This window comes from Xyrauchen texanus, chromosome 3 (assembly GCF_025860055.1).
Source record: "Xyrauchen texanus isolate HMW12.3.18 chromosome 3, RBS_HiC_50CHRs, whole genome shotgun sequence".
In the NCBI taxonomy this organism is placed as follows: Eukaryota; Metazoa; Chordata; class Actinopteri; order Cypriniformes; family Catostomidae; genus Xyrauchen; species Xyrauchen texanus.
Window position 1 is genome coordinate 42678845 of NC_068278.1, and position 22529 is coordinate 42701373.

At 36.9% G+C, this 22529-nt stretch overlaps 1 protein-coding gene across 8 annotated transcripts in view; it reads left to right on the top strand.

The window, feature by feature from the left end:
• Positions 1-22529, top strand: part of LOC127624161 (splicing regulator ARVCF-like) — a 244611-nt gene that overhangs the window by 210515 nt on the left and 11567 nt on the right. For all 8 annotated transcript variants that reach the window (XM_052098852.1, XM_052098861.1, XM_052098886.1 and 5 more), the window contains 5 exons: positions 16103-16230; positions 17676-17826; positions 18673-18865; positions 20475-20586; positions 21089-21176. In XM_052098852.1, the coding sequence (XP_051954812.1) occupies positions 16103-16230; positions 17676-17826; positions 18673-18865; positions 20475-20586; positions 21089-21176 (672 nt within the window). The remainder of the gene's footprint in view (positions 1-16102; positions 16231-17675; positions 17827-18672; positions 18866-20474; positions 20587-21088; positions 21177-22529) is intronic.

A 22529-nucleotide genomic window follows, 5' to 3' on the forward strand; every position in this document is an offset into this window, starting at 1 on the left:
ACAGAGCTGAGTGATAGAAACAAGATGGCTTACTTACTAAGGGAATATTCCCATTGTTTGCAACCTCTTCAATTCATTTAGAAAGCTTTTTAACAACAGGAACAATATTCATAATTGGGGTGTTTTACAGCAATCTACCCTTGAGAGATCCATTTGTATTATCCGTTCGAGTCCACCATTAGTAGTGTAATGGAAACTGTCTCTGCTGGGATTAAGTCCTATGCTCTAAAACTGAAGCTCTCAATTTTTTTCCCTGATATGTTTTGTTAATGAACTCAAACTATTTACCATCATCCCTGTTTATCAGAGCTGTACATTTCACATTTACACTGACATGCCTCATATGGCCTGCTTTCTGTCAACACTGTCTCTCTCCCACGTGCTGTGAGACGCCTCTGTGGATTAAAAATAAAACACATTTTCTCACAACTTCTAAATATCAAATTGTGCATTCCATGAATAGGGTACGAAATGGGGCCTGGAACAAATCAGTGAAAATAGATGCTTAGCCTTCAGAAAAAGTTGGTAAAATGAAATAACATATAAGTGTCATATATAGTATTCATTTTTCTTAATTGCTATTAACATATTTCTATCTTTATACTGTGGATGGTTTTATTTCGAAAATTGTAATAAAGCATTATATTGCTATATATAGTTTATTTTTCTTTCCTAAGAAGGAAATAAATGCAAAAATCTGCGATTAATTACATTCAAGTATGCGATTAATTCCGATAAAACCTCTAATCGACTCAGCGCAAATTTTTTTAAATAGATTTGCCATTTTAGCAATCACATATAGATATATGCAATACTATTTCTCACATACTTTGGATCCCTGTATCAGTGTTTTTATTTGTGTATTCATATCATGTCAAACAGTTCAATAATAAAGAAGTAGGTCATCCAAGTAAGTGCAAACTCTGAGACTACTGTTCCTCAGTGCAGTCAAAGCTGCTCCTTTGAGGCTACAGAGAGACTGAAAATGAACCTGCTTGATTCACTTTTTTCCTCGATATCATTATGAAACCCATATGAATGTATTGAACCATGTCATAATTCACAATACGTCTCTTAAAGGTGGTTGGTGAAACCAGTCCTGCAAAATTGTGACATTGTTGATTTGCCTTGATTTTGATTGTTGGACACAGTTGAGGTCAAGGCCTCTGAGGTGGGACAGGCCAACGTTGCCACCACTTTTAAACAAAAACACGAAGAACAAACTTATTTGGGCACCAAAGTATGACTAAAACATGACTTTGAAATGGATTTATTGAGTTGGTTTACGTAGTTCAGAGGCGTTTTAAAATAGAACAGAGAATTAGAAGTGGGATGGAAAATCCCAGGATAAGTAAAGACGACAGGGTGAATGACTCATGGTGCAGCACCCATGTGGAATGTAGCACCCAGATAGTCACACAAACAGCACTCTGTCATCCTCCATCCTCCCTACATGCAATCTCTCCATTACTTCTTTAATCACTCATGTTAGAAATCACACACCCTTGAGAGTGAAACCACATATCACACGAAGATGGCTGTAGCCATCTCATCATCCTAGACGGCTTGGAGATATACACAGAAATGGCTTGCATTAGTACTCATTAGGTGGTCTCGATATGGTTTAACATTAACCCATTTCCTCCCATCAAGATATCAACACGTTGACAAAGATTCATGCAGTCTTCCTGCCATCTGTCCTGTGTTGGTCTGTGTTTGTGGTGATAATGAAATTAGAATTTTCTGGCTGTATGCCAGAGACAGTGATGCTTCCAATGGAGGTGCCAGTCTGTGAAAGAAGACTGGCAGTGCCACCCTGTCATCTGCCGATCATTGTCACACACACACTGCTGACAATATTGATTCTATTGTAGCACAACAAACACTACTAACAAAAGAGCAGCTTTTATGTGGTTTGATGCTGAGGGGCATTATGAGACACTGTAGCACAGCTAGAGCCATGAGAAGAATGAAGATTTTATCTTATTAGAAGTGCTGATCTTGGTTCAGTTTTTTGGACCAGAAAGGTATGAAATGTGTTTTATCATAAACAAGTTGTATAAAAGTATCTGCAAGCTGGGATAAGTTTAATTACTCTGTACTTGGTAGAGCAGCCCAACATGATGGCATTGATTTTAAAGGTCTTATTGTCATGGCCCTCATTTTAGACACATCCATAATGAGCCTGGGCCAGTGATATGAGTTCTGGGTCAATAGTTTTGTGAATGAAGGAGTTTGGATTTCACTAGATTGGGAAAGCGATCTGACCCCAGACCAGTCTGAAATGCTTACACTCATCTATCTTATGAAGGAGCTTGCAAATAGTGTGTAATGCCAGAAGGCCACAGGAAGCTTAGTGATGGATGAAATAGATGAAATGCATCATAACTCATATGTTACTGTTTATTAAAATAAGTCTGGCAGACAGTGTCTAATTGGGTACGTGATGGGCTGCAGGTACACTCATGTGAAAAAATGCCTGTTTAAGTAGACTTAATCCACTGTAAATCCTTGAAAGCTCTGAAAGCCGAAACAAAGCCATGATGATATACAGTATAACAGCTCTCTGCTGCTTGTGTGATATTGCTTTTATACACTATAGTGTAAGCAATAAGTTAATATGGGTAACTTGCATTTCACACACTGTATAGCTAGTTATTTTGTCTATTTTTGCTTCGCCAATGAAAAAATTCCAAACAATGCCAAAGTAGGATCACTGCAGGAAGGCTACAAGCAAACAAGTGGAGTGATAAAAGTAAGCTAAATATCAGCACTCTTGCAATGCCACTTGTCCAATCAGATTAGAGTACCATACCAACTCTGTTAATTCATTTCTGTTATTTAACAAGTGCTTATAAATAACAGTTGTTTATTAGTGTTACTGTGCAGTTATTGTTCTGTAGAGCCTGGCTGTATAGAAGAGGGCTTGTGCATTTATTTGAGTGTATCATTATTGAGCATATGTACATGATACAGCAACCTATTCTTCACTGGCTTAATAGCTTAAGCAATAATTAAAAGGCTAAATTAAACTAAGGGATGGAATAGAGAGAGAGAGATTTACCCTCCCACTGGGGCCTTTGTGTGCTGCTTTTCAGCAAGAAGAGGATGTTTCTGTGTCTCAGAGAGATGCTGTACACAGACAGACACACACACACACACACACACACACATACTTGAATGCAATTAGATACAGATTAATAGGAGAGCCGTCAGTGGCATCTACACAAAGAGCTGGTAGAGTTTATTGTTTCCTGTTTCGCAAACATGCTATTTTATAAATTAACGTTTTACATTGAAAACATTATTGCATCCTTTGAAATTTTCTGTTAAAAACTGGCAGCTGTGGTTACCAGAAATGTACTTTATTATATATATGGTGACGAGGCTTGTCAGGCATTACTGGATAGTATTTTGGTACCTTTATATTTTTACAGTTCATAACCATATGTTTCATTAACTGATACAATGTTAATAAACCAACACTATTTAAAGACAAAAATCAGTTTTGTACCTTATAACTAATAATTCTGGTAAGCACTGTAAAAAGGCAAGTTGTAAACTAGGGACACATGAATCAAAGTATTTCAAAATTAGCTTTTTTTTTAATAAACAATGGTTAATAAACATTTAGACAGTGTTGCCCACATTATTTAACTCTTCATATAAAATTTTATTAATTTTTAATGGTCACACAGGAACTTCTGAGAACATCTGTTTAATACGACATAGATTATAATTTTTATTATAATAATTTGATTTTTGTGTGTGTATTTTGATTTATTTATTTACTTACAAATAGGGCTGTTGATTTAGTGCAATTTTTAATTTATCAAAACAATGCGTTACAAATTATTTATGCCCACTGATGCATATGTAAATTCATAATAAAAAATGTAATTAAAGTACTAACAATATGAGTAATAGAGCTGTTCAGCCATGACTTGAATTTGTAGGTGAACCTGGAAGTCTAATTCACCATTTGTTCCGTCAAAATTTTCCTTTGGGTTTTTATAATGGGGTTTTTCAACCTGTGAGTAAAATAAGGTCTGTGATAAACACTACTTGACAATTCGTGGACGTTTTGTTCTACAACATAAATTACACACTTTCATACCTCAAATATAAACTTTTAAGCCGCCGTGTGATTTAAAAAAAATAAAAAACAAGGATGTAATTCAATACTGCTACAAAAATCATGTCTAGGGTAAGAAAGTGTGAAATTCATGTTGTAGAGCAAAACGTCCACAAATTGTCAAGTAGTGTTTATCACAGACATTCAATTTTAATCATAACTTGAAAACCCTCATTATAAAAACCTATAGGAAAATCCAGAGGGAACCCATGGCGGATTCTCTTCTGGGATTGTGGACTACAACCTGAACAGCACTACAGTATTTAAAGGTTATTTTGTACTCATTTAAAAAAAAAAATTCTTCTAAAGAAATTAATTGTAATTTTGAAACCAATCATGAGCACTCACGAGATGATGACTTCAATCATGTCGGTAACCTTATTAAAGCTGTTTTATTATACATGGAGACGGTCCCCTCATGGGAGCTGCCATGTTAAAAACACATGACCAGCCGAATACTACTTGCTTAATCTTAGTAAACGTCCTGTTATTGGACACTTTCACTCAGGGATTTAATTAATCCTGGCTGGCTGTGAATAGTGAATTTCTGCAATAGCATCTGTAACTGAAAACTATTGAGTTTGAATAACGCAGCATCCACGTGGCTAGGTGTCAGTGTAAGTCCAAGACGTGAACAAAATGTGAACATAAACTTTCTTTGCCAGAGTGCCAGAGGTGTAAAGTAATTGAGTAAAAGTACTAAAGTATTATAGTTAAGTATTGTTTTTTGGGGGATTTGTACTTTACTTGAGTGTAATTTAAATGGAATACTTGTACTTTTACTTAATTACATTTCCAAAGAAAAAATAGTTATTTTTACCCCTTACAATTTTATTTAAACTTAAAAAGTACTGATTACATTTTTGTAGGTAATTTTCTTTCGTCTTACTGGACTGAAGCTGCCTTTTCACTGCATCTGAAAAATGACAGAGCAGAGGTCAGTCATTTCAAATGGAGTGTCACGTGGCGACATCTGATTCGAGATTGGATACGTTGAAATATTTGTGCAACTAGACCATATGTGACTGCCTGACTGAATGTGATGTATTCATTCAAAACTATGAGCATCAAGTGAGAAAGACCTGTCAATTTTATCTAATGCCTGCTACTTCTACAGATTGGACAGTTATGAAGTCAAAAATAATCATTCAAGTTGAAAAAAATTTATAAAATTAAATATATATATATAAAATATAAATAAAATATTGCTCAACAGCAATGTTTGGCAGCAAACCTCAGAAAACAATTCACAAGGCCAACAACATTACTAACATTCTTCAAAGCTTATTTTGAATTATTTTGTCTCTAGGGGCTGGGTGGTCTTTGCGTGAATGTGGCAATGCTTTTGCTAAATAAAATTATGTGGTTCATTAAAAGTCTCAGGTCAGTTCCAAAGTGAAATTGTCCACTGTGTGGAGCTAAAAGTAAGTTAAATGTTCTCCCAAACAGATGAGGTTTTAAAGGTTAATTTTCTTTTGAGATTTAAATCAACAAAACCTACCTACCTCCCTACCCAAAAACGTAAACCTAAAACTAACCGATAGTGTCAGAAAAGAAAATGTGAGATGAAAAACCCAATTTCTGAAACAACCACATTTTGTGGACACATTTTGAGGACAGCCACAGAATGAGAACTGCTCACAACAGGTGGGCAAAGCACAACAGAATAAAGGAATTTGAGACGTGATTTTCAAAGTTTCCATTGCTTTTAACTTGAAAACGTCTTAAAAATGCTGTTTATGACACAGAATACCAGTGAGACGTTCCAAATGTGTCCGACACACACATGTACATAGAGCGACACTAAAAAATAGCACAGACGGAACGCATGAACGCCTACTGTGAGCAGGGCCATACCTAGTGGGGTGAAAGGTGGTAATGATTCTATGGGTCCAAGGGGCCCCACCACAAATTCCAAACTGTATGTTTTAATAGGAAAGGGGCCCAGAGCAATATACAGTCAGGGGGCCCAGATTACCTTGCTATGGCCCTGACTGTGAGAAATGGACACATTGACAAACTGGACACAAACAAAACAGATTGCTGTCAACTGTAGGCTTGTTCAATGATATGACAATAAAACAAACAACATAGTGTGTTCTTAAGCTAAGTTTTGTATTGTCTACTCAATGTTTTATTCATCTGCCACAATAATGCACTTTATTTCAAACTGAATTTGTATAATTATACATTAATCATATGAATTATCATTATTTGCGGGCCTTTCAAAAAATATATGACTGTAAAAGCAAATGTATTTTCTTGTTGAATATAATATTGATTAAATGATAATTCATACTTTGAAATTCCCCAAATATTTTATTTTACAGTCAAATTTCATGTTTTGTCTAAATCTAATATTTAAAAAAAAAAAATTAATTAAACTTACAGTTTGCCAATTTGGCAAATAGGTTTCTAAAGTAGCATTTATATATTATTTTATTAAATAGTAAACAGTTTTACAGTGTGTTAAAACATTTTTACAAAGATTATAATTTATGGCACAGACTGGACAGGGTTTTTGTGCCAATGAAGAATGGGATGTCAGAGGGTTGTGAATGTTACATGAAGACCCAGGGAGAAAAACAAAGATGTAGTGCAGGTGAGTGAGAGAGAGCGTATGATTATTTAGCATGTGCCGGAGCATGAGACGACAGGAAGGTGGGTTGTGAAGAATGGGATATGACATTAAGCCTGCAAAGGCACATCCTTCTCCAGGCAAAGCAGATCAGACATATCATCTGCTTCCAGCATCCCAGAATTGACTCAAACAAGCATAACAAAGACACTCTGCAGCTAGAAGAGAGAGAGAGCGTGTTATCCAGAGAAAGACTGAAGGAGAAGGAAAAACAGAGAAATGGATGAAGGTTGGGGGACGATGATTGTAAACAAGAAATAGAGAGTGAGAGGAAATTGGAAGAATGGAATTGCTGTGCATACACACAATATTAAACCATATGTGTGTATGCAAACACAGCATCAATGACCAACAGAAGCAATTCCCAATGTTCTAACAAAATGTTTGGTTTTCGTTTTGTACTATTCAAGGCTCTACAATAATGGCAGCCTGATGCTTATGGCTAGTTTGGATGTTTCACTTGTCCCATCAGATGTTGTCACGACTTGCATTCTTACAATGATCATGTACATGTGTTTTTATGCCTTAACATACAACAACTAAACATTTTGATTTATGTGATGAATTGAACATGAATGACTTGTGATATTTTGGAAGCATTAGTTAGAATTGGTTGAGTATTATAAACAAATCAGTCATGTTTCACGCCATATGATGTATTTTTTTTCCAGCACAAATTTGTTTGTGAATTTATAGCTCTCATAGAGTTACATTATAAGTTTTGGCATGATAAAAATATGTTGGAGAAAAAAAATCCTTCATGTTGAACCCTGTGATTGAAACTCGGTAATATTTCAGTTTATTTCAGTAATGTGGAAGATAGCTTTCAGACCAGATAGACAATATAAAATCAACATATTTTCAGTAGATAATTCAGATACAGATATGTATTTTAACGAATTCTAAAGTTTCCATGTGCTTTTGGCCTATTGCCATATCTTTCTCTCTGTTTCTTTCTTTTGCTTTCTGATATGTAATCAGTTCCTAATATACCACCTCCATCCTATTTAATTTCTGTCAGATTTATCCGCCTGGTATTCACCGGGGCAATATCTGCATATAACGATTTGAATTATAAGTGTTATTCTCATATAGTGAGATCATGACACCTGTGCTATGTGTATCTGCAGCACATTGCCCTCATGTTAAGTGCTTTTGCATGCTGTTTCTAACTTCCATCATTTTTAATGGATCGCACAAGGCGCCACTTGTGTCTGTGTGTGAGGGTGAAATGAGGCAGAATTCAAGGTGAGCTCAATAACAACCTTTTTTAAAAAGGTAAGATGGACTGAAGATTCATGACTTACAAATCCTGGACAACTTATTTCACATTAGAGTATGTATTTGTGCGCTGAATAGTAAAAAGAAATACATAGAACACACATATATTGGGTCAAATAGTCAATCTGTTATTGATAATTTGTAGTGTTGAATAAAATGTGTATGTTTACCGTATAGTCAACTTTACTTTGTATCTGTCATTTTGTACCATTTCTTTTTTCCCAGCGCTAATAGTAATGCATTCTAGGATTGTTTTGTCCATGAGGAATACAGTATAGATGCTGACCAAAACGTGGTATCTTTAAAAGTTGCATAATGTTGCTCTCTAACTCTTTCTTTTAAGTTTGTTAAAGTGATAGTTCACCCATTGTTTTCTCACCCCTGTATTGTTATAACCCTATATGATCTTTTTCTTAACACAAAGGGAAACATTTTGAAAAAATGTTGTGCTCTGTGATGTCATACAATGGCAATTGATGGTGACCACCTCTTCAAGCTTCAAAAGAATGCAAAAGTTGAATTCAGAAGTCTATAAAGGATTCCATGAGACTGTATGATTGTAATGAAAGCGTACGATACCGGTGCCACAGTGGAAGGAGTTACCTGTGCGATGCGAAACAAGCGATCGGTAGAATGTACCATCTCTCGTCACTGCTGGATAGCACAAAAACTCTGATTACCATAGAAAATATACCTTTTTGTGTGTCATTTTCTTTCAGGTTTGGCATGGTGTGACTGGCTGCCTGTAGCCTCCTCTATGTATCTGTTTGATTACTCCATTTAAAAAATAAGGCTGGGAATAGAAATGCATAAATTATTTGATTACAAACTCCTCAGACATGCTTAGTATGTTCTGTTCTATGCTTTGTGTGCTGCTGTGTTGTGTTCTGTTGTCACTATCACTGTGAAGGACCTGTTTTTAGATACGCAAAACAAGTTTTCGCTTGAATGCCCCAATGTCGCGAGGGGGCTGCATGAATAGTTGCTCTCGTGCCCTATCATGAACGCGCACAGGAGATCAGTAAATATTTTAAATAAATAATACATTCGGTTTCAGTTTCTCACAAGCCATATCGTTTGATTTCATAACAATCTTAGTCTAATGGAATTATTTGTTAGACTTCTGAATTCTACTTTAGCATTCTTTTAAAGCTTGAAGAGGGGGTCACCATAAACTGCCATTGTATGACATCCCTGAGCACATTTTCTTTTTTTAATTTCCCCATTTGTGTTAAAAAGGCCCTATTATGCTTTTTTGGATTTTACCTTTCTTTTAATATGTAATATAGCTGTTTGTGCATGTAAAAGATCTGCAAAGTTACAACACACAAGGTACACACCAAAGGGAGTTGCTCTCTCTCTTACAGAAAACACTGCTCCTGAACTGTCTGAAACACCTGGTTTGCAGTCCAGCCATTACTTCTTTGACTTAGCTATGTCACTATGTAACACATTTGCATGATGCCACCTAAGGGCAAAACCAACACCGTTGTTACCATAGGGACATGGTTAAAGAGAAAGGAGCTAAAACAGAGAGTTTCAGTCAGAGGGTGAAAAGAGGTGCTGCGGTAATGTACAGTATGAGAACAATTATGTGTTTTCTGAACATTAAAGCATGTAAACCTATTCTAGTAGACCCCCAAAATAAAATTATGAACCTGTAAATGGGCATAAAATGGGTTCTTTAAGAAAAAGAAAGAAAGTCATATATGGTTATAACAATACAGGACTGAGTAACCAATGACTGAATTTGTATTTTTGGGTGAACTAATCCTTTAACAAACAGCTCTATTAGTATGGATAGAGGGTTGGTTGCTTGGGTGATTGAGGCGATTGCTGATTTGAAGTACTTGCAGTTGGTCGTCTCATCTGCAGCCTACTCTAGCTCTACTATTCAAATTTATTCACAAAACTGCTTATTTTCATTAGTCACCACCCACCCCTGCAATACACACTCAGTCACACATGCAAACATGTTTGTTTTGCTATCATTTGCTTCTGTTATTATAATGATATTTTCTATCGCTGATCCCTAAACCTAACCCTCTTTTTTTTTGTTCTTCTTTTTTCATTTTTACATTGTCATTAAGACATTATTTAGTATGTTTATATAGCTGTTTTCCTGCGGGGGACCATTGAGTGATCCTCACAATGTCAAAGATTTTGGGATTTTACAATCCTTGTGGGCAGTTACAATTACATCTGGGCAGTTAATTGTAGTATTGTTTTGAGAGAATGCAGGGTTAAGTCTGTAATTAATCTTGACCTCTAGATCTTTACTTATTCAATAACACATTTAATTTTCCCCTCGCTCACACCAATATCTCAATGAATCTGTATTCGTTTTGCAGATGCTTTTTTTTTATAACAGTTTAGCTGTGAAATTCATGGATATTTGATCATGTTTTTGACAAATTGAACTTGTCAGGTTATTTATTAAATGACCACAGAAAAATATAAGATAAAGGATATCTTTTTCATAAGTTAAGTTGGTCTTTTCTTTTCCATCAAATTCTGGGTCTGATTTTCAAGTCATGCCAGTAAACGTTCTACCACCTTCTCTGGATATAAACATGAATTCCACAATGTCATTCATCCATTCTCTCCATGTATTTTTTAACAGTTCTTTAATAGATAACCACTTTAATAGATAAGGTTCAGATCACAGCTTTTGAGAATTTATTCTTGGCAAGCTCAGTGTTTCAAATAAACATCCCACTTCTCCCAGAGGTCCATAGAGGTTAAAACCTAAAGGAATCTTGAAAAATGATGTGCAATGCATTATTCCTGTCCATTACTGGGTAAGCCTTCCCTGGGAAGGATAGTATCTTCTAGTTCACAACAGAAGTCTCAGTTTTATTTATATTAAACCATAAAAAAAATGTGGGGTTTTGTCTATGGAAGGATAGGGATGAAGAGCGTGGATAAACTCTACACTTTTACTTTGAACATCTCAAACTTAGTTAGAAAGACACAGCAGCTCTGTTTCAAAACTTGGAGAGCCTTGCTGTTTACTCCATAAATAGGAAGCTGCTTTCAAAGGCTGCGTCATTACAAAAATGGAACATCATAAGGGACCATTTTGGAAAACTTTACATTGGTAACATCTTCCCGACCAAAATTAGGTATCTTAGAAGGCAGCATAATGTTGCTGCATACCATTTCAAACTGCATTTGCATTGGGGCGTGCCTACTGTATGATGCTTTAAAATGCTGTCTTGGTTGGCAGCTCACTAGGTTTAGGTATAGAGTCTCAGTCTCAACATTGTTAATGTAGAAAATCAAATAAATGTGGGGAGTCGTTGATTAAAGGTTAGGGATGTGTTAATGAACAGAGATAAAATCTCTTTTTAGAATGGGAGGTTTGAAGACTGACATCCGCATAATATGGGCTATTGAGGGCAAGTGGAAAACAAAAAAGCAAGAGGACCTCCTCGGGTGAGCAGTGACAAACTGGTTTCAGCAGCCCCATGGCACTTGGGTATGTCACAGTGGAGCTTGGCCAGCCAGTGCATAGAGAAGATGATGATGCCACTTTCAGGAATGAACCACAGCAATTGAAGAGCTGGCCAGAGGCTTGCAATCTATAAAGAACCATTTCCAGGGGAAATCAAAAAGTCGACAGGTTTGTCCATTCTGGTTCCAATAGCCTGTGGAGGGGTGAAGAACTTGCATGAGCATAAAAAGAAAGGTGCTTTGTTGGTGTATCCTATGCTCTACAGACTACACCACTTCCTGTCTCCACGGGCTATTCTTATGGTCACAGATGCTGTGATTTTGTCTGTAAGCCGTGACCATCTTCTGTCTTTTGGTATAAAGGCAAATAACACTTAACAACAATCTTAGCCAGTTGGCATTTGAACTTCCTGCTACTTTGTGGATTCAACTCACAAAAGAAGTGTAGTCTCCTGTCTGAAAGTAGACTCTCATTCAGGCTTGCTTCAGGCCCATCCACAGGGGAGTTAGGAAAGAATCCATCCGTTCTTAGAAAACCATTTCTTCTTTGAATTGGTCTTCTCAGTTAAAATAAGTTCCTCAAATACAGTATCTCTAACAACTGCTGAAAGTTGAGCAACATGTGGTTTTTGCATTATTTATTGTCACTTTTTATGCTGCTCTGAAGGACTCTTTTAAAGAAGACTTTTAAACATGTCCTCACTGAAGTTATTGACATAATGAAAACATATAAAGGAAACTTTGACAGAATTTAGAAGTTAGTGTGTGAAGTTTTTTTTAATATATATATACTTTTGGAACTTGTAATTGCAGCCGATGAGGAATACATTTGAGCACATTTTGTGTTAATTGATGAGTTACGCCATGTTTGTCACTTAGTGTCACTCACTCATATGAACTTTGCTTGCCAGTGGCTTCTAAGGCTACTCTGTTTTCAATGTTCTAATGTCATAATTTTCCAAATGTATGCAGTACTAGAGAGTGTTTTTGTTGGTGTCAATTTTTGGTGGAGGAAAATACTGTCTAATGTGAATGAGAGGTTTAAACATGGCAAAATCATCGCATTTCCAATGTAAAATGTATTAGTATGGACATGGCCCAAGATGTTTGGAATGGAGTCCTATAGTTATGCCTATTGCATATAGCAGAACATATACTTTGTGCTGCATAAATGTTTATTTTATTTTTTAACAGTGTGTAATGGTATATATTATGTGATGATGTACATTTAAAACAGTTGTATGTTACATTGTTGTCACATGAGCTCATTGAATAGCATGTTAAATTCAGAGAGCATCGTTCTGTTATCATATCAGAAATAAAAATAGTTAAATTGCACATTTATCTGCAATTTATCTTCCAAATGTCTTATCCTTTGGAAGTCTGAATCTGATCAAATGATGTGTCAAGAAAAATGTTGTGCATTCCATTATGGAATACAGTAATCTGCGCTACTTGCTCTGGCTCTATATTGTAAATTTGGTCTACTACGTTACTGTCATTCAGTTATTCCATTCATACAGATAATGTATGTTAATTAGATACATTTTTATTAAGTTATGTGCACAGTATGCAGTATGTACTGTATACAGTATATACTGTATACTGCAGAAATAGTGTAATTAGGATGTATGCTATTCTGAACCCTGTGTCTCTTTAAAGCTTGTTCATGCTGTCTTCTTTCTCTTGGGATTGCTAATTACATTCATACAATTAGGCACCAGGGGTGGTGTGTATATTTTTTTGTGTTTTGCCTATGAATTTCTTATGACTGACGTGTGTGCTTATAGTGGTGACATCATCTAATATTCATTCATTGTTTTAAACTTTACAGCACTTCTACCTATCAAAGATGTCGTCTTCTGTTATCTGGGAAAGTGGTACTCACTTTGCTCAAAGTGCATGTTAAGCAAAGATCCCAGCAGTAATTGATGAAATTCGCAGAGCATGTTTTTTCTCCTGCTGTTTTAATCTCTTTCTGAGGGAAGAACATGTTTTGGTACTAATCCCAAATCTCAGTTTAAAATTTGCTGTTTCATAACTATAGCTCCTCTAGAGATGAATCCAGCCTCCAAGAATTGCACTAGTAGGGAATGTAGACTCCAGAATATCAAAAAGCTGTCAAGGAAACGACAGGAACTTTGCAGTGGGAGTTTACACAGATGTCAGTGATATGGAAAGGAATCTCCATTTGCATGATACAACTGTCAGCATTCTCCCCCACAAGACAAATGACCTTTAATTTGCTGACTGTGTGTATAAATTGAGTTTGAGTTAAAGCTAAACTAGCAGGCTGCGTCCACATTATGAAGCAAGCATTTAATTGTTTCGATGGTTGCTCAATTTTGACAAAGATTAGGGGAAGCTATAATTGTCAGACAGAGAACACAGCACTCAATCTGAACAGCTGTGATTTATAGCTTCCTACAAAGACATTTAGCTCTGTGTTACAAAAGCATAGTACAGTACTGAAGTAAACACAGATTTCATGCCACGCTAATCCTTATAAACAGTACTGTACACTCAGCTCTCTGAGGGTTCTTTGATGTCTTTTTGCATAGTAACTCTGTCAAGATGAATTCTAAAGCAGAGGAGAGGAAAAAGACTTAAAATGGGCTAAAATGGTAATTGAGGTTCAGAATGTGTATAAACTGGCAAAAAAAAAATGAGGACAGTCATTTTCTTGCTCAGACAGAAATAAAAATGTATAGTGAGCATTTCAAAGCTAGGCCCACACCCTGAAGGCCATTCTTGCCTCTCCAAATTATAGGTGTTGGGTGCAGATTTAGAAATTACAGATGGGCCAAGCAATGGCAAAGCTTTTCTAATGCAGTGACAAACCAGCGAACATGCATTAGTATGAAAGCTCTTCCATTTTTTCTGCATTACATCACCATGCATATATTCAAATAATTTCAGGCATGCTACCAATTTACAGTGTTGCAGTTTTGCTGCTTTTGTGTCAAAACCAAAGATCAAGTTACTTTGAACCTCTCCAGACTATCTGGTCTTGACGTGGCAGTGAAAGAGAAGAAGGCCTGTTTAACCACAGCTCATAAGTCATGTTCAGGATCTGTGAAATGCTAGCCTTGGCCAAATCAAGCATCCATGTCCTTGCACATATAAACGCTTGAACGTCGAAACCAAATGATTATCCTAATAAGGCACACAAAGGAACTCGTAGAGCTTAAATATTGAGTATTTCTCTCTAAAAATGCTTCGATGCATTATTTTGCAGCTCTTGATCATTTACAATTCAGATTGTAATATCTTATTGTAATAAGACAATCTTGATTTGTGATGCTGCAGATTTAGTAGCAGTGCAGGAAAAAGCTATTTAAGTATGGTGCTTTATCCGCATCAGTGCAAGAATGCAGATGTTCAAGAACCGCTAGCAGAACCAAACATCATGAAAATCATTTGGTTACATTATTTGTTTGTTTTTTAATGTTCACAATTCCCAACTTTTGCAGTTGTTCAGTACTGTTGCTGCCTGCTGCTGCATTTGAAAACTAAACTTTATTACAAAAGTGGAACAAAGTCTGACATTACCTACCAGAATGTGTTTAATAGATTAGAGGATGACCATTCTTTGAGATAGCTGTTTGTATTTGTTAGATCAGTCAGTGTCTTGCAATTCTCTGAGCTGTGACAGACCCAATTCAGTCTTCAAATCCTACTATGTAAGAGAGTGTAGAGAAACAGACCCAAACTTGAACTTTCTGGGAACAGTATGCAGTTATTCGTATGTCCAACAGGATCATTTAACATTTAGACAGGATGAAAGCGAATTATCCATTTCCTACTACCACTGCAGATGTCTTCAACTTAGATTAAATTTGTCAATTCTGCACCACTGGCATCATCAAATGGAATTGAAAAAATAATGATTGTTTTCAAACAAATTTCCCAAATATTCCCCCTTTCTGCCATTTATGGAAAAACAGATAATCCCGCCCCAAACTCATAGCATTGGCTGAGCCAATGTTGCTGTGTCGGACTTGGGCAAAACAGAGCATGGCCAAAGAACCACATTATTTACATTTTTCAGGGTAATCAATCTGCAAATGGCTTGCTTATAGTTGTTTTTGTATATTATGCTGAGGAAGGAGAAACTATTTTATACAGAAAAAAAAAAAAAGACACTTTTGCTTTAACTGGGTTTTCTTCAAATGCTTTTTTTTTTTGTGGGGCACTCACCCTAAATCAGCATAAAGGAGCTACTTCAGTTGGGTTTCTGACCTCAAGCAGTGCTTGGTGGAAGAATGACTGATTAGATTGCCTGAGATTGGGATGTCGCTATCAAGAAAGAAAACTTCAATTGACATTTTTGAGACACATTGTCAGTCGAACTGTTCACTGTATCCGTGAAAATGGAGTGTCTTTGATTTTCTGTCTCTGTTTCTCTGTTGTGCTAATCATACATTTGTCCAACGCTGTTATTTATTCCACTTTTCATTTCACCTGGTGCGATACAACACTGACAATAGGAAATTTTTGCAATCAATATTTACTGCCCCATAGCTCATCTGTGTGTGTCTGTGTATCATGTTGTCCATCTTTAATGCTGTTGTTTATTTGTATGTCTGCAGGTTTTGAATTACTGTATCAGCCCGAGGTGGTTCGTCTCTACCTGTCCCTCCTGACAGAAAGCCAGAACTATAACACACTAGAAGCAGCGGCCGGAGCTCTACAGAACCTCAGCGCTGGACAGTGGACAGTAAGGTTCTTCTCAAGCTAAGCCTGCACATTGGGAGTCGAGAACCAGTTCTTATTAAAAACCAATTAAATGTTTTAATCACATCAGAACATTTTATGATTTTCATGACGTTTGGTTCTGTTATCAGGAGTGTCTGCATTCTTTGCTGATACAGACAGAGCACTGTAATAAAATAAGCATCAGAGCGGTAGTCATGTTATCATATTCTCTTATCATTTGTGCATGGGAATCAACAATCAGCTTTCAAGCATGTAATTTATTATTTCTTGCAATTAAAAAGTCTACACAGATAGACAGATAGATAGATAGACAGACAGACAGACTGACATATTCCTAATGATTCCCATCTCTAATTACTAGTATTGTCACTGAAGAACAATCAACCTTTGGCTTGGCGTGACACAAGACACCTTATCGAACCAAAACTCTGATTGGCCTGCTGAAGTGTATTATGCAAATCCATCCAACTCTGAAAGTAACGAGATAACAGATAAACCTTAATTTGTCAAGTTACGTTTCTGTCTGCTTAGAATGCACGGTCCTAGCCAATGCATCCCATTTCCTCTGAGTGTAATTATGGCATTCTGCACCACAGTGTCACATGAAACTCTTGCTTTCCAAGTCAAGGGGAAGTGCTCCTATTACCAGAGTAAATCCCATTAAATTGCACTACCCTGACCCTGCTTCCTTCTCTGTGTCTCCTGGTGTGCCTTATAACCTGAAGTGCAGCCATGCATAAGCACACTGCTTCTCTGTGTGGTTACACCGCTTCAAACCTGCCTCATCTCTATGCTTGGCCACACACAGGCGCTCGTATACCCAGAGTCCCAGACGCTTCACAATCCCTGCCGTAGGGAGATGGATGTGTCGCGCCTGTGGTCTATAAGAGGATTTGAGGATTTAATTTATTAATTTATTCTTTTCCCTACTTTCCTTTTTTGCAAATGTGTTTGTGTCTCTGTTTTAAGTAGTAGTGATGGCTCCAAGGGCCACTACCATGTCCTAGTGGCCATTAAGTGGTATTGCAACAACTTGATCACATCTCAAGGGCACTGGTTGTTGGGTTGTGTGTGTGTGTGTGTGTGTGTGTGTGTGTGTGTGTGTGTGTGTGTGTGTGTGTGTGTGTGTGTGTGTGTGTGTGTGTGTGTGTGTGTGTGTTAAAAAGGCTTTGTGATTCATGGGGTAGGAGTGGAAAATGTAATCTAAAAATGCAGTCTAACAGGGCCAAATGACTTGCTGGATTGTGATTTTCCAGAATTGAAGAGCTCTGGGAAAGTTCACTGTTCAGCTTTTTCTCACATGCATACAAACTGCTGTACTGTGTGCCCATTTTCAAGACAGATTTGCAGAGCTGCAAATTTGGCAAGTATGATGTGCAAAGGAAGAATGTTTAAACCACAGGTGGATCATTGGCTTCATGCAGTCTGTTCCTCTCATTAATATAGTGGTCGAACTATATCCGGGCAACAGTGCGTAAGGAGAAAGGGTTACCCATTCTTGTAGAACTCCTGCGCTCGGACTCTGACAAGGTGGTGCGAGCTGTGGCCATAGCTCTGAGGAACCTGTCCATTGACCGCCGCAACAAAGATCTAATAGGTAAGAGCAGAATAAGGCTATTTCGTTTTTTCATCTGATTTGTTGCCAGAAGGATTATAATTAGTGCTTAAGGCCTCAAGAAATCCCTTGACAAGCACAGTGTTGGCACATTTCATATTGAAACAGGAAGTTTGGATGGGACATATAAAAGGGCATTTAAAAAAAAAAGGCAATAGGCTTTAGTTACGTCTCAACCTTGAACCATTACTGGCTGCTTCATAGCTACAGGTGGCATTGGGGGAGAGATATTCTCATTCTAGAGAGCATTTTATTGGACAAAAATCTGTGTAGTGCAAGATGAGTCATCAACCAAAAGAGAAAGACTTTTATGAGTACTCTTGCATCAGTGCTGGACTGGTAATCTGGCATACCGGGCATTTTCCCAGTGGTCCGACACACTTTGAGGCCGATCGGGGGCGGACAGGCCATCGGGAGAATCGAGCGCGTGGGTCGGCATCAAAACATGCCGAATGGGCCGCGTTAAGCTCAAACGAGCCGCCGTGTTATGCAGTACGGACCACAAAACGGCACCGCAATATGCGGAAATGTAACATGAGCAACAAGTTTTGGGCCAGTTGCCGTGTAAAATCCTGGGCCGATTTCTCTTCCCAGTCCAGCCCTATCTAACATATACAGTAGATGACTTCAAAGCTATGAGACATAGTCTAAAAGCCACAAAACTCAAATTTCTGATTTCATTGGGTCTTTAAAGAATATATAATGTAAAGGATATATGAGTTCAAACCCATGTGTAAAGAATGGTTTTATTTGGCTTTTGTGTCTCTGCAACTCATTTGGCTGTTTTCCAGAGCTGTATCTCTCATTGTTCTGTAATATCCTCCTCAGGGAGTTATGCCATGAGGGACTTGGTTAGCAACCTGCCCAGCGGACAGCAGCGGCCAGCCAAGAACCTGGAGGAGGACACAGTGGTGGCCATCCTCAACACAATCCATGAAATCATCTCTGAAAGCTCTGAAAACGCTCGTTCTCTCATTACTGCTCAAGCAATCGACAAACTAGTGTCCATCAACAGGACCAGGTACATAGGAAGTGCATGGAGAACAGAACAAACTTATGAAAAGGGCATAGTAGGATTGCCTATTGATCACATTTAGATTTGTTCACACCGTAATCCAAACATCACGTCCGAATATTCCTACTTCCCTAATAAGGCAAAAATATTTGTAGGATGTCAGAATCCTCATTATTCCTAATAAGGCAAAAATACCCAAATGATCTTGTGCATCTGCAGAGATTTTGAAGTGTGCATCCACTTAATACTTTACTATACTAGCTGTGTTGATATATATACCACAAGAAAGTTGTTGTGGTTAAAGAAATATTTTTAAGTTAAGCTCAATCGACAGCATTTGTGACAATGCTGATTACCACAAAAATAAAAAAATTTAAACTTTCTTTAAAAAGAGCAAAAATCGGGGTTCCAGTGAGGCACTTACAATGGAAGTGAATGGGGCCAATATGTATATGTTAAAATACTCACTGTTTCAAAAGAATAGCCACAAGACATAAACAACATGCATGTTATCATGATTGTAACGTGATAAAATCACTTACTAGCCTGACTAGCCAATTTTATTACTTCTTTGCCATGATGATGTAATGTCAACAAACCCTAAAATGACATTTGTTTTAACAGAAGAATTAATGTAAGTGCTTTTATAAAGTTGGCCCCATTCATTTCCATTGGAAGTGCCTCACTGTAACGAGTCAAAATTATTTTTGGTGGTAATCCACATTATGCCACAAACGTTGTTGATTGAGCTTTACATGTATTGAACCCCAAATATTCCTTTAAATTATATCTGGAAATGTATTAATACTACTCACCTGCTTTCTAAAGAACATGCCTAATTAATGGACAATAAGTACGTCCTTCATCAAATAAGGAACATACTCTGACAGAACGAAAATTCGTCAATAGGGAATGTTTTTTTAAACATGACCCATATCAGACACTAGTCTAAAAAGCTCACTTAGTGCAGTATGTAAAGAAAAAAACAGGTTTTTGGTCTGTGAAAAGATCTTACATTGATTTAGGTCGTCCCTACCTCACAGAGAAAAACAGCAACAAGACATGCATCTCCCTGCTCTTTGAAGTGTGTTATTTTTTCAAAACACATCATCCTTAATATATGCATGTGAAAAATGGAATATTATGTAAAGTGCTGTAAATATCAAAAGTGACAGAGTTCTGAAGAGTAAGTCATATGTTATACAAACACCCCCCATCCATTTTGCATCTGACCTCATTTAAAACTTCACATGAAGTATACCATTTCAGCTTGAGCGTGATTTCGTCCAAAACTAAATATTGATTGTGGGAGATTAACTTTTTAAACAGTACTTGCTTGACTGGAGAGTGGCCACATGATCTCCTTCTATCTCTCTCTAACTCTGGGGAAACAGCTTTGAAGGTGTAGTGTCCTGATAATTACGTAAGTGAGGATCACAGGAAAAGCTAATGAAGTGAAAAGAGAGAACTCTGTGGCCACAGGGGTTGGAGATTGAAGCTATGGTGACTACAGGGTGCTGTGAGGGGAATAGAAGACTTTGAATTTTTAGACCGAGTTTTTCAGATGGGCTCTGAATTCCTCATTCCTATTTCATCTTGTGTTTATGCACTGCAGCCAGTCAGCAAGGGAGACTAAAGCTGCCTCCCATGTACTACAGACGGTTTGGAGCTATAAGGATCTGAGAAACGTCCTGACCAAGGACGGCTGGACTAAAACGCACTTCCAGGTAAAGCAAAACATAGACATGCATACTTTTTTCTCATTTATTAATCTTGGAGTATAAATATAAAATGCCCAAGTATGGAAGGAGGAATGTCATAATGTCCAGGTCATTCAAAAAATCAAAAGAAAAAAAAAACATACCAATATATATTTGAACTCTTTAAGCTCTGAAGATGTTTTTAAAGATTTCCTCTTTCAGTGGCATGCCCAAAATTAAAGGCTTTGAAGTCAAAAAACAAACAAACAAAAAACAAAGAGGGTGAATTGTTTGGTATCCTTTTAAAGAAAAATAAAATATATATATTATAATGATAAGATATTGTAATTGTTTTTACCGATTATAATAATATACAATATGTGTACTGGAACTACCTTGTGCATTCTTTATTACAAATATTAAACCGTTTTTAGAAAAGGAGCACTTGGTTTAAGGTCTACATGTTTTTTTGTAAAGATTGTTATTATGTCATACATTTCTGAAGTCTTTTCGTCTCAACTGTTTTCAGCCTATCGCGACTGGCACTCCCAAAATGTCCAAGAACTGCAAGCCTGGGTACGACGACACTACACTGCCTTTGATGGAGAAGAACCAAGGTTAGCTTAAGACCACAAACAGAAACCAATCTGTATGATATGTGGAATTTTTGTGGTTCAGGTGCACGTAAATGAGCATATCTCCTAAACTACTGTCTGTGTTTTTACATGTGGCAGAACACTTGATCTCTCACCTCCATTGCTCAGCTGTAGCGTGCAGCTGTCCCCATCTCTCGCACTTAATCAGTCATTTGAGCTGTTCATATGATACAGAATGGTTTATGAGGACCAAGCAGCAGATTAATCGGCCTCTGTATAGGAGCTCATTATTCATTCACTCTCAAGCAAAATTATGGTAAATTACTGAGAGCTGCCAAAAAAAGCTCCATCCATCCACCCAAGCACAACACATCTCATTGAGAGAGGAGTTAGCATGACGGCTTTGGCTATTTTTTTATTTAATTGTTTTACTGATTGTAGGATGCTCACGACGAAGATGCATTTGATCACATCCATCATTCCCATTTCTTTCCCTGCTTGCATTAATGCATATAATCGAGTGCAACATTGACTGAAGTATAATTCTCGTTCTTTTTCTTCATATTTTAAACAGCTTTTCATTAAAGAGATCTAGGCCTTGAATGAAACTAGAGGTTGTCTGATAGTGGATTTTGATGATACCGATAACTAAGGTTGTGGGAAAGGCCAATTACCGATTAATCTGCCGATAGTTTTTTAATCGATTTATAAAATGTACAAAAAAATATATATATATATATATTATTTCTTTACTATGGTGGGCAGAGGCAAAGAGTCCAAAATGAATAAAATCCCAAATGCAGTTTATTGTTCAACCAAAATCCCAATAATAACTAGAAACAAATTAAGTTTTGGTGCAGAACGTGGGACTTTATGGATCAAGAAGACCGAAACATTCCGGGATTCTTATTTTGAAATGATGAAAAAACTGAAACCATCGGCATAAAAGTTTGCCAATAACAGACTATCGGCAAATGCAACTATCAGCAAAGATTAATCTGTAAAACCGATATATCGGTCTACCTCTTAATCAAACCAATCAGCTTTGACATGAATTACAAAATTTTATTCTAGGCCAAAAAAGTTTTGAAAAGTTTTCTTAACATCTTTTTTAAGAAAATGAACTACACATTCCATCAAGTATTGCGAATGCTAATCATATCAGCAATTGACTGATAGTGTAGTGGGACTTATTTGATTTACGTTCATCTGTAATGTTTTATGAGAGTGGGCTGTAACTTTTGAGTCAGATTGCCGGGATTCTTGCTTCCATTAATAATTGCCTTTTCTGATTGTTGTATTTTGCTTTAGAATTGTGGGTAATGTAGTCTTTTAAAGGGAATTCTGCAATTATAAAATATATTTTTGTTAAAT